This window comes from Astatotilapia calliptera, chromosome 17 (genome assembly GCF_900246225.1).
Source record: "Astatotilapia calliptera chromosome 17, fAstCal1.2, whole genome shotgun sequence".
Classification (NCBI taxonomy): Eukaryota; Metazoa; Chordata; class Actinopteri; order Cichliformes; family Cichlidae; genus Astatotilapia; species Astatotilapia calliptera.
In genome coordinates, this window is record NC_039318.1 from 2,625,360 (window position 1) to 2,638,681 (window position 13,322).

General features: G+C 41.3%; 2 protein-coding genes across 15 annotated transcripts in view; one reads left to right on the forward strand and one right to left on the reverse strand.

Annotated features, from left to right (window-relative positions):
- Nucleotides 1-13,322, forward strand: part of LOC113009462 (serine/threonine-protein kinase pim-2-like) — a 512,014-nt gene that overhangs the window by 259,493 nt on the left and 239,199 nt on the right. The window lies entirely within an intron of this gene.
- The window catches only part of osbpl8 (oxysterol binding protein-like 8), a 99,265-nt gene that overhangs the window by 9,159 nt on the left and 76,784 nt on the right, over nt 1-13,322 (reverse strand). For all 14 annotated transcript variants that reach the window (XM_026147746.1, XM_026147747.1, XM_026147751.1 and 11 more), the window contains 11 exons: nt 9,634-9,707; nt 8,348-8,428; nt 6,745-6,846; nt 6,335-6,538; nt 4,839-4,923; nt 3,439-3,604; nt 3,113-3,338; nt 2,363-2,547; nt 2,074-2,155; nt 1,883-1,981; nt 44-140 (listed from right to left, as the gene is read on the reverse strand). In XM_026147746.1, the coding sequence (XP_026003531.1) occupies nt 44-140; nt 1,883-1,981; nt 2,074-2,155; nt 2,363-2,547; nt 3,113-3,338; nt 3,439-3,604; nt 4,839-4,923; nt 6,335-6,538; nt 6,745-6,846; nt 8,348-8,428; nt 9,634-9,707 (1,401 nt within the window). The remainder of the gene's footprint in view (nt 1-43; nt 141-1,882; nt 1,982-2,073; nt 2,156-2,362; nt 2,548-3,112; nt 3,339-3,438; nt 3,605-4,838; nt 4,924-6,334; nt 6,539-6,744; nt 6,847-8,347; nt 8,429-9,633; nt 9,708-13,322) is intronic.

The window sequence follows — 13,322 nt, forward strand, 5'->3', positions numbered from 1 at the left end:
TTAGAGCAGCACTAAACAGTGAGTGTGCTGTGCGTGTTTGTACCATAGAACTTGGACTTGGCGAGGATGCTTCCACTGAGGCAGAATCCGTCCTTCCTGTTACTGACATAGAAGGCCGATACTGGAGGGTGATGAGATACCTATAAAATAAATAATGTAAACTGTCAGTCATCGATTTACCCTGTCAACATTATCTGATACAGTGGGGCAAAAAAGTATTTAGTCAGCCACCGATTGTGCAAGTTCCCCCACTTAAAATGATTACAGAGGTCAGTAATTTGCACCAGAGGTACACTTCAACTGTGAGAGACAGAATGTGAAAAAAAAATCCATGAATCCACATGGTAGGATTTGTAAAGAATTTATTCGTAAATCAGGGTGGAAAATAAGTATTTGGTCACCTCAAACAAGGAAAATCTCTGGCTCTCACAGACCTGTAACGTCTTCTGTAAGAAGCTTTTCTGTCCCCTACTCGTTACCTGTATGAATGGCACCTGTTTGAACTCATCATCTGTATAAAAGACACCTGTCCACAGCCTCAAACAGTCAGACTCCAAACTCCGCCATGGCCAAGACCAAAGAGCTTTCGAAGGACACCAGGAAAAGTATTGTAGACCTGCACCAGACTGGGAAGAGTGAATCTACAATAGGCAAGCAGCTTGGTGTGAAAAAATCAACTGTGGGAGCAATCATCAGAAAATGGAAGACGTACAAGACCACTGATAATCTCCCTCGATCTGGGGCTCCACGCAAGATCTCATCCCGTGGGGTCAAAATGATCATGAGAACGGTGAGCAAAGATCCCAGAACCACACGGGGGGACCTGGTGAATGACCTGCAGAGAGCTGGGACCAAAGTAACAAAGGTCACCATCAGTAACACACTACAACGGCAGGGAATCAAATCCCGCAGTGCCAGACGTGTTCTGCTGCTGAAGCCAGTGCATGTCCAGGCCCGTCTGAAGTTTGCCAGAGAGCACATGGATGATACAGCAGAGGATTGGGAGAATGTCATGTGGTCAGATGAAACCAAAGTAGAACTTTTTGGTATAAACTCAACTCGTCGTGTTTGGAGGAAGAAGAATACTGAGTTGCATCCCAAGAACACCATACCTACTGTGAAGCATGGGGGTGGAAACATCATGCTATGGGGCTGTTTTTCTGCCAAGGGGACAGGACGACTGATCCGTGTTAAGGACAGAATGAATGGGGCCATGTATCGTGAGATTTTGAGCCAAAACCTCCTTCCATCAGTGAGAACTTTGAAGATGAAACGAGGCTGGGTCTTCCAACATGACAATGATCCAAAACACACCGCCCGGGCAACAAAGGAGTGGCTCCGTAAGAAGCATTTGAAAGTCCTGGAGTGGCCTAGCCAGTCTCCAGACCTCAACCCCATAGAAAATCTGTGGCGGGAGTTGAAAGTCCGTGTTGCTCGGCGACAGCCCCAAAACATCACTGCTCTCGAGAAGATCTGCATGGAGGAATGGGCCAAAATACCAGCTACTGTGTGTGCAAACCTGGTAAAGACCTATAGTAAACGTTTGACCTCTGTTATTGCCAACAAAGGTTATGTTACAAAGTATTGAGTTGTATTTTTGTTATTGACCAAATACTTATTTTCCACCCTGATTTACGAATAAATTCTTTACAAATCCTACCATGTGAATTCATGGATTTTTTTTTCACATTCTGTCTCTCACAGTTGAAGTGTACCTCTGGTGCAAATTACTGACCTCTGTCATCATTTTAGGTGGGGGAACTTGCACAATCGGTGGCTGACTAAATACTTTTTTGCCCCACTGTATGTACTCCTCATATAGCCAAATTCAGTGTAACAGATGAACCTATCAGGCAGCTCTCGGTAGCAGTATTGTTGTTACCTGTTCTGCCATGTAGAAGGTCTTGCTATTGGTCTTCTGATGGAGCCACATGCAGCGGAACGTCTCTCCAATAATGGGATTGTAGGGCTTCTTCAACCCCTGTGAATTCAAAAGCACCATAAAACATGATTTTAGGGTCATGTACATACAAAACATGTGACCAACAGCTGACGCAGAAAAGCTATGCTGACCTTTGGCTTTTTGTAAAATCCAGAGATGTACCACTTTACCACCTTCTTCATCCGGTTATAGGCATTCTCTTCAATTGCAGCCCTGAGAATGAAGCAAAAGCTTGAACTGATGCTCCTCCATTACACAAACACTCTTTTTTCTCTCTTTTGAAAGTCAAAGCCAGGCCAACTTGTTTACAGTCTAATGCCACTATCTGCAGGCTGAAGTCCGATTACCATTGATTCACATCAAATTACTCCCAATTGATAAGCCTGTTTCACAAAGGTCAAGGTAAATGGAATGTCTTACTCTGACAGGAAGTCTGCATGGAAGTAGTAATCAGAGAGTTTGTCCAGAAAGGATCTTGGCTCCAGGATAAAAGTGGGTAACACAACCTTGGACAGGTCCATGCCAGGTCGAACCTGCTTCAGCAGGGTCCAGATCAGAGACTTGTTCTCCTCTGATACGGTTTCTGTCTGAGCAGCTTCACCAGCCTGAGGACACAGTCAGAAAACAGCAGACAGGTTAAGTAATTGCACGTGTCCTGTTGTAACATATATGACAGATTGACACTTGTCACTTTTTTTTTACTTTTGTTAACGCTACTTTCAAATTTTATGCATGTCCACAAGCTTCAAAGTTCACATGGCTTTTTGTGCAAATGGTGCTTTCATTAGCTCGAGTGTAAACATTTTGCTTCAGTCAGTGTTTAATTATTGAGTTGTCTCGTTTAGATTTCATCAGGACGGAAATCTGTGTTTTCACTCTCACACTTATCCTCACATCCCTCGCAGACACCCACGCACACTGCGATCAAAGCTCGTCCATGTTACAGGCTGAATAGCCCTGCAGAGGAACATGCTAATTTCTCCTCATTATGTGAGAAACTTTATTAAAAACAAGCCTTCAGATGAAGTTTTAAAGATGAAAATTGCTGCTACAAATCCTAGGAGATTGTATCTTAGTGGTACAATCACACCTCATCTGCAATGCTTTTTCTTGTTGACGTTCAAAGGAGAGCAAAATTGCAGCCTCCCACCCCCACCCCCTGTTCCATACCTCTCCTAACTCTTCCTGGGACTGTTCCAGGTATGGGGTTTCACGCAGATGCTCATTTGGGTCCAGGTCAATGTACGAGTCGTCCTGACGCTCTGATGTGTCGCTGTCACTCTCCTCACTTTTCTCCAGCCCCTCTGGATCTGACTCCTCGTGGTCCTGCTCTCCTTCCCGATCTGACTTGTCTGAGTACAGGTCCGGGTCTTTCAAATGGTCGCTGTCATTGAACCTGTAAGAAGCAGGGGAATATCATAGAAAGAATTTTTAAATCCATAAAATCAGTAATAGCTGAGCTCTACAATCTAATGTAAATGACATTTCCTACTCACTGGAAACCGTGTATGTTGTGGGCTCTGAGGAGGCTGTAGAAATTAATGGAGTGTTCCCCACCAGTGCCTACAGTGCTCATGTCATCCTTCCCCTCACGGATCATGGTCCTCTTCAGCAGGCTGGAGCACTTCAGGGCCAGCTCCAAGGCATCCATCCAGCATCGGCCTGGAAACAGGAATTAAGCTGATAAACAAGACGCAGAAACCATTTTGTGAATTATTGTTTTCATGAAATCTATTCATGGTGAATCACAACAGCCCCTCACCACACATCAGAATCAACTCTGGGTGAGTTAAAAAGCTTTTTCACTTTGGAAGTCTTCCTAAAACAGGAGTTATTTCAGCACCATGGAGAGGGACCGAGTGGATGATGGAGAGGCTGGAATGGATGTTTCAGCACCACGGACAGAGACACAGAGGACACGCTTGCTGTGTCTCCGAACAGCCTTCGATTTATCACAAAGTCTCCTTTTGTTTCATTTTCTCACATTTACACAGACATAAACTGAGATTCACATATACACACATCCGCCCTCATAACAAACAGCCATTCCAGCCTTTCCACATCCCACCTTATTCAACGTTCAACCCGCAGTTAAAGTCTCCTATGTTGGCATTAAAGCAAACAGAGCATTTAACCATATTTCTTATTGCTTCTTTATCACTACCTGGAAACTACATTACAAATTATTCTAACAGCCTGATTCAGATAATAAAGGTTAATGTACCTTTGATTAGATTGTGGCCAGAAACGCTAACGTTGTTAGGCCACGATTGCCTGGTTCCTGTTTAAAGTGGGCCCATTATGCTTTTCCTTTCTGTCACATGTACACACATTTAAATGTTGTTTTATGTTAAACTTTTTAAATAACAAAGTGAGTGTATGTACAAGAAATCACTGTAAGCTGAAAAGAGTAAAAGGAATAAAATTCTGTCTACCAGCACATAAGCCTTTCCCACCTTTTGTTCAAATGTTCTATTTTAAGAACAAAACAATGACGAAAGATCACAGGACTCGAAGGCAAACAGCTACAGATGCTTGTTTCAGACAGAGGCACCTTGACCCAATATAAGATAAATAATGATTCATTTGCACTGTGAGTCATACACATCTACTGTAGTTAAGACAAAAAGAAATATGAGGCTGGAAATGAGCAGAACAGGTCTCCTTTATCAGCGTGCCGGAGACAAAACATAGCAGATGGTTTATAAAACAAAGATGATCAGTGCCTCTTCCAATGAAGGCCACTCACTGTCAGATCATCTGCTATTCATCTGATACTAATACAGCTTTGTTAATGCCAATATTATGCAAATTGATAGTTTATCTCAATCAGTCAGTGTAAGCGGCTGCTGACAAAAGTCAGAGAAATGGCTTTAAATGACAGCCTGTCTCCTACCATCAGACTCAGAGGCAGCACGGAAAATGAGGTGGCTGCTGGGTAACGGCTGCGTGATGGAGCCGACTGCTTCTCCTTTAGGACCCTGATAACAATAAGACACAAAGAAAGGACGGGAATGCACGTTAAAAACATTCACCTAGTTACTCAGTTTCTTGATCTGTGTTTTACTTCTTCTTTTAAAAAGTCTTTCATTGTGATTTCTTTATTTTATCTCAAGTTTTTTATATTTTCTCTTTTCGTTTTACATCATTTCATGCGCAAACAGAAACAATCCAGCATTACAGATATGTAATTATGCAAATGAGAGAGCATAGAGGGCACAGAAACAGAGCCGGTGAAGTGCTTATTTCAATAGTGGAGAGCAGGAACGCTGTAATGCAAAACAAACTGGTAATTTTGATTCAAGGTTTTGTTTTTTTATAATACAAACAAACGAAAAATGAGGCTTGAAATGCAAGGTCAGCGATGAATACTAAATTACTGGAGTGGACCGAAAGCAGGGCGAGCTGAAAACGGGGACAATGGAAAATGAGAACTGCCAAAACTGAAATAGGCTGGCTGGAGGTATAATTTTCTCTGTGTGTGTCCTAAATGAAACAAAGACATGGCTTTCATTATACAGTTAACATCCACATCTGCTTCGCTATTGTAACTGCAGGGGACAAATGAGTGTTTTTAACTGAAGGGCCCTTTCAGTCCTAATTACGTGTAAGAGTTTATTCTGCTTTGCTCATCGATGGACAGCAAGCAAAACTCTGTCTGCATAATGAACCAGTCTGGCTTTGCATTCATGATTACACTGTTATAAACAATGCGAAACAATTTCTAAGAAAATTAAGCCAAAACCAGCAGACACTGGTTTAAAAACACAAGTGTGCTGTAGTGGCACTGCTGTGGTACCACTTTCTAAGGTAAAATGATCATACGCCTGCTGTTTGACATGATAGAAAGTAGCTTATGAACTCGCTAGATGCCTGAAAATACCAGCAATTGATGACTAGCAAACAAACACATGCAGGCTTCTATGTAAAAATATATATTGAGAAAAATCATGTCATAATCAAATGCTATATGTCAACTGTTTTCATGGTGATTTTTTCATTGAGTACACGAATCCCTGTAGACCTCCATATGAAGTAGAATGCAGTCTAAGAGATGATTCCAAACGGAGCCATTTTTGAGCAAATAACTGTTTTGTAGCGTTTTTGTTAACTGTGCACTTGCTGCATACTTTAAACTAATTGTTACAATGTGTTTAACAGTGAACATGCGCTGTCAGTCTTGCCTGCTGCACAATAACATTCAATATTTAGTGTTTACTATTATTTACACTTAGCTAGATTATTGTGATGGTGTTGCGTTTATTATGTTGCTCTCTTAGTTATTTGTTAGTTTTCTAAAAAGGTGTCTGAAAATCATAATTTAATTAAAAAGATGCTACATTAGGATCATTTACATAACTGACTTAATGCTTTTTAAAGGTCCACTCTGACCTTGACAGCCCAGATGGACTGCTCCAGGGGGTGAAAGAGTTTGAAGCAGAAGCCGTCTTTCTTGGAGGGCCTCTCGATGAGCTCGCAGGCATTGAGCAGCACCGTTCCCACCCACTGCCCGTTTTTGTGAGTTTTGTAGATGAGCAGGACGCCCGGCTTCAGCACACACCACAGCTTGGTCCAGCTTTTCAGAGTGCCACGGATCTGCAGACAGTTGCAGGAAAAAGTCAGGTACTCAAAAACGCTACCAAAACCTGAAGGGATTCTTTTATTCTTTGTCTTACTGTTACAGCTGGGAACACTATTTTTCCTAATGCAAAAGTAATGTTATATTTTATGCCGGCCTAAGGGCAAGTTGTCAATGCAAATATATAGAGCACAAGGCAGACACTGAATGTGGGATGTGCCACCTTTAGCCAGTCGGCCATGACGATGACAGAAGGATCAGTGATGGTGCTGAGCAGCTCCTTGGTTGCCCTCTTCTTTTCTTCCCTGTAGTTCTTCTTCTGCACCTACAGGGAACGCAGAGGGCGGGACAATGCAAAGACATCATTATGTGGACATGGCTTCCCACTGAATTCCATTTGGCAACAAAAACTATGAGTGAAATCACACTCCTCTGTGTCCCTGTCACATTAACACCAGGGTGCTGTTCGACTGTCGAGTACACTCTTTTACATTTAATGGCTCCCTTTAAGCCTGCACATGTGCATGACACCAGTGCACCACAGGTTTAAAAATCTGTGTTTTCTATACATCATCAGGTAGAGTGTGGCCCAACATACACAACTTCCCGAAAGAAAACATTTGTACCGACTGGATTTTGATTAAAACAAACAAACCCCCCAAAAATGAAATTGATTAGAAATATTTGTCGGAAAGAAATCAATTATTAGGATCTAAAGCATCATCTTAAAAGACTGATTCTAATTAGACTGTATTTTTCCAATTAAATTAGTGCTGCAGTACACTACTGAGTAAAGAAAAAAAGACCAAGCACTCATACTTTGCAATATGTTCTCACAAAATTCAGTTCCAAGCAATAATTCCTAAAGCACTTTTGCAAAAGCAATGTTTTTATGATTAAAGAAGCAATCCGTCTGACTAATGTCTACAGCTCAGCTTACAGGGAAGTAATCCGTTTCCAGAAATGAAAGCTACTACAGGTCTTTAAAGGTAGAGTTTGAGTTGCATCCACTCCATTTTCCAGTGTTGTGCTATAATCCTGTGGATAACTGATATTCTGTGTGCCAGAACAGTCAGCTGATCTCAACCGTATTGGCCTGTTGTGAGTACAGCTGTAACCTCCTAGGACCTGGCGTCCACATATGTGGACATCACATTTTTGGGTTATTTAGACCAAAATACTCAATTTTGCTCTACAAGGGCCTGATATCCACTCACGAGGACATTATGCTGCTACTGTTCTATTGAAATGTCAAACGAATATGTGGCTCTCATTATTGTTAGAAACAAAAATTAGGTAAAAAAAATAACTAAATAAAAAATCTGGTAAATCTTTATTTTTACATTCATCAGGTCCCAATCAGCCCAAATATCAAAGAGAAATTAAAAATGCATGCCGTGGAAGAGTTCGGGTCTTAGGAGGTTAAAGTGTGGAAAAAGCGCACATCAAATTAATGCAAGCTGTGGGAGCTGAAACGCATTTATATTCGGAGGTCTGCAAGACTGTGCCTGCGGCAGGTGGACTAAAGTAAAGTTTGAAGGACAAAATCATCACCTCTGAGTTTTTTTCAACATGTTTGACTACACTGTGTCCTACTCACTCTAACATTTGTTACATGAAGAAAAGTATGAGCTTTTAACGAAAAACATGGCCTCTAATGGCACGCAGTTTGAATACAAACACTTTAAATCGTCATGTTGACAAGCATCAGTGATTGAGCTATACGTAACACTCTCCATGAAAGAGCCTCATTAAGACTCGTTATGCCTGCCCTTAGAATTAAGCGTCTGGATACGCAAGACTTAAGCCGCTTTGAGCTCACTTACCTTGAGGGACTCCTTTTTGGTGAGCTTCCCCCCAGACGCCGACACATCCTTGTCTGAACCATTGTACAGCTTTGTTTCAGACTGAGAACACAGGAGAGAAAAGGCAGATCTTGGAGATGTCACATCAAGATCTTTATTCTTCATTTTTATACTCAAATGAGAAAAATCTGTTCTTAAGCCACATGTTTGTTCATTCTAACGGTTAACACACCCTTGAAAGGTTGGAGACTTCCAGTGGGGTCACCTTAAAGACCCTTAGTAATACTAATGCTGGTAATCTGGGAATTTCTGTTCCAGGCAACTAAAAGAAAAATCGGTAAAATGCCTAATGTAGTCTGTAAAGTGCAAACGTAAATGTCAGCAAAGTTTTGCCTCTTAATGACAAATTGGTTACCTGAAATCACACAACCAACACAGTCTACTAAAACACGGGGACATTATTTGAGGTTAGCAGATCTTTTTCCGACCAAGCTCATGCGTTTCCATGGTAGAACCCAACTTAGCTCTGCTACTAGGACAAAGCTTAAAATTGCTGGTGTGTCTCTGCCAGATCCCGTCACATGCCAGCCGGAGCGACCTATAGTGGCCACATAGGTGTGTGTGTGTGTGAGCTATTTAAAGCTGTAAACACACACACAAGCAGTGTAGGTGACAGGATGGAGGTTACGTGATAGTAAGCAACAAAGCTAAAACCCTCCTTCCAAATCTTTTGTACTTTTCACAAACGTTCAGATTTATTTTGCTGAGAGTACGACTCCTGTGAGGACTGCTGTAAACCACAGCTTGGGCTTGATTCTGCATCTGAACTAGTCATCTAAGATGTCATCTGGATGTTTTTAATACACACACACATTATTTTAACTCTTGTTTTCCTCCTGGCAAGCCTCTGTGAGAGATTCTTTTAATCTCTAAATTAACCATCATGCATGGATCATCATCTCTTCATACTTCATGAAAACAATTTCATAGTGTCTGTGCAGTGACTCAGAGGAAGTCTCGAGACACCCACGTTTGCACTGACCTATTTGATGAGGACCTCGACAGATAAACTAGACGAGCCTCCACGCTGAGCTCGCTTGAAAGACGGGTCGAGTCCGAATTTTAGTTGATAAATGTTTGATGTTTAGCAGCGTATGTAGGCTCTCTCACGCCTTAGGCTAGACTCGGAAAAGGAAAGGAGATGTGCAGTAATTCCCTTATTCTCTGGTCTCATTACACACTGAAGCAACCCATCATTCCTTCTTAGCCTTTACGGTGCATCAGCTCAGTGGAGTGAGTTTTCTTACCTTGCTCTTAGATATGGAATGAGAGTCCTCTTTCAAAGGCAGTGGCAAGAGGTCCTCCTTCCCTCTCTCAAAACCTGTAACCATAAAGAAAGTCCTAAGTTCATCTGGTTCCAGCAGCACCTCCTTATTCTCTATTCCTGTTATTTTAAAACACTATCCAGGTGCACGAACCGTGGGCAGGTATGCTTGATTGCTGTCATATGAATGAATACTGAAGACTTCTCCAAATCTTATAAGGGGCTTCTGATTCCCAAAAAAGAACCAATCTAATAGTAAATACTACCAATGCCTATCAAATCACTTTCATACACATGATATCAAAATGACAAAGTCAGAATTATAGCCATGATGATGTTGTGATACAGAAATTCTGTCACAGACTTGCAGTCGGTCATCAACAATACGTCCAGTTCCAGTTGGCTTCACTCTGTATGGCATTTTCCAAATCTGTCATGTATGTTGTGCTGGTTCTTTCGGAGCATTGTTGGTGCAGCTATCTAACAAATAATATCACTTTCTTAGTGGTTAATATTCTAACAGTGTGTTCAATAAGTCTGTGCTTCAGTTCTGCTGAGTGCAGTTTTAGTGTTTTATGTGTATAATATTAGAGTTTGACAGTACTGACCGCGATTTGCCTAAAATTCCAAAATTTTGGAAATCTGTTTATGTGTAGTTATCCATCGGCTGGTGGATTATGGCATTCAAAAGATGTCACGACAACAGGACAAGCTGCACTCTGGTGGACAAACTATGCAACGTCAACATTGATAACATGGAAGGCTGATTCTCCCATCCTCTTCATTTACCAGCAAATAATAAGTCTATAATATCAGCCCGCTGATAAATGTGTTGGACTCTACTTAGTACAAATTAACAGTTGTTTGTGTCTCACACTGCATGTCTACAGTTTACGGATGATTATAACCTGGCACTCAGCCCTCTCATCCCAGTATGGTCACTACTGGCTCCAAAGAAACAACATGACAGCAGACAAAACGCTAACAGTGAAAATAAGCTAAACAAGCTGTCGTAAAACACTGTGAGTAACACAAATCTCTAAATACACTGATAGAAATAAGTTTGGTTCAACTAATCGCTGGACGAATCAATTTAGAGCCTGTATGTTCAGACAAAGTACTGATATCGAGTGTGTTAATGACGTATCACAATAAGAGGCATTAATCTTTATCCTCTATCCAGAATGTGCTTCTTATTCAAAAACAGACGTTTAAAGTATTTGTTACACTGCTTGTTTTAGAAATCCTAACTAACCAACAAACTTGTCTTAGCTAATAATTATGAGTTGCAGCTCTTTTTGCTCTCTTTTCCAGTTTTGTGACATGGTGACGATTTCAAGTCCAAATGTCTGCCTTCCTAACTGGAATCCCATTACATAATGTCACAGGAGCACACTGTCCTTTGAAGCCACTGGAGGAAAGCCAGAGAAGCTGGATGGCAACAAGCTAGCACCGGTGACAAGAGCTTAATCTGAACTGAGCTCAAATCTGCAATAAATTAGTTGCTGAAAGGAGCTAAAAGGAGGTTCCCCGTTTCAGTCTCAGACAGTGTAGCTTTGAAAAGTGGACACAGAAAAAGTAGTAAGTTGTTGAAAGGAATGTGAGTTCACTACAGAGCTAGTGTGTCTTAAACCTACGCAGAAGGAAATTTTCTGTTTTTTATTTCAGCTCTGCTTTAGCATTTCTAATCCTAATTGCTGAGCCAGCTTCTAAACAATAAGCCAAACCTCATCAACAGATTCCCCACTAAGATCACTGCAGTGTGTGGCACACGAGGTCTCAAGGTGACAGTGAGCCTGTAAATATTTTATGCTTTCCTATCTTCAGGTCATCAGTATTCAGCTGTGAGAAGGAACAACTGCAGAGCTTCATTTCTAAGTGAGACATTCATCATGTGAACAGAAGTCAGATTCTATTTGAGCATCCATTCCCTTTAATAAAAAAAAAAGTGGGCGCGTGTCTTGCTGCAGCGAAACAGGACTGTATTCTTACTGCATGCCTCATAAGGTTTTTGTCAAACCTACTTTTTATCAGCCAGCTTTATTTGCTCTGAGTCTTCCATTTCCAGTAAAGCTTTTTAGCAGCTGCTTCCATGCTGCTGGTGCTTTTACGTGGACATAGAATACTCATGACAGCAGCAGCAGGCAAACTCCAAACCAGCATGTACCTTGAGATGGAACGTGCAGGAGTGCCTTTGTGTCTTGGGGGTGGGGAAGGGGGGTCTACTTAGAAATGTATGGCTTGGAAGGCTTTTTCTCAAACAATACATTCAGGGTACGGAAAAGGGTACATCCACAGGTCAACAAGCATGCTGCTTGTGTAAGATTAATTCAGAATCAGCAATCACAAGCAAAATTTCCCTGCATAAATCATATCCATTCAACTTGATCTCCAGTTTTCTCCTGCATTAGACATCCAGACTGAGAACCTGCAAACCTGACAGGTTGTACTTGCCTTCTCTCTCAGCCTGCGGACATGAACTGAAAACTAAACTACAAACATAAATCTTTTAGCTTATTTGTTTCGATCGGTGCAGTACCAGCAGAAGATGCGGCTGAGAGGAAAGTGGAAGATGATGAAAGAATGATAAAAGGGATTCAAACAGTGAAGTTTGAATGAGGATGTTAGTCACTCAATTTGCAATCACTGATGAACAGAATCACCGTGGGCCACTGGGATGAAGTGCCTAATTTCAATTTAAGACACCTTAATGTGCCACTTCTCCACTCACACAACTGCGTCACCATGGAGCAGCAGCAAACAGAAAGCAGAGAGGATGATTTCATTGTATTACGGCAGCTTATTTAACGATTGTGACTAAAGACAAATTAAATATTAGAGGGAAATGTGTGAAGTTTACTCCATTTTTACCTGAAAATCAGACTTTCATTTTTGAAACTTGACACTTTGAGTTAAAAAAGCAAAGATCAGCCGGAAAACAGTTGACATGCTTGTTACCATGTCACAAATGTGACAGTGACACTGCTGACAGTCACTGTCTAATGACTAAGGTTGGAGTTCCTCTTCCAGGCAGAGACCTGAGAGACTGCCCATCTGCTAATGAGCTCATGTAAAATCAACACCTTCCAGTGTTTGTGTGTTTCTTCATTAATGTCATATCATGAAGGCACGGAGCGTTGTCTGTGACATGTCCTCTGCTTTTAATCTAGACAATCTCAGAAATAGAAATTCACCCTTGGGGGAAAGGTTTTAGCCTTTTTAAAATAAACTCAGATGAGCTTTATTTTAATATAAGACACTGCAAGAAGAAAAACCTCATGATAGTCAAAACTTTTTCAAGCAGATTGCTTCAAAAGAGCTCATAAACAAAACGACTACAAATGAGAAACATGTAGAATTGATTACAGAAGTGAGATGCAAAGACAATAACATGGGAATCCCTGTTATGTATGTGGCTGGAAATCAGTGACTGTGTGTTTGTGTGTCTGGCTGAGAGTGTTGGAGACTAACACACCACTGCAGACTGAAAGGAGCTCCAAAGATCTCAGTGTGCATCAAACATCATAGACTGAAGAGATAAAGAGACAGAGCGAGTGAGAGAAAAGGGAATTAAACAGCAAAGAGACAGAAAGAGCTGCATCCTGCTAAATCCAAAGCCTTTACACTTTTCTAAAATCCCTCACTGAATGAAATGAGACTGCATCATTAGAA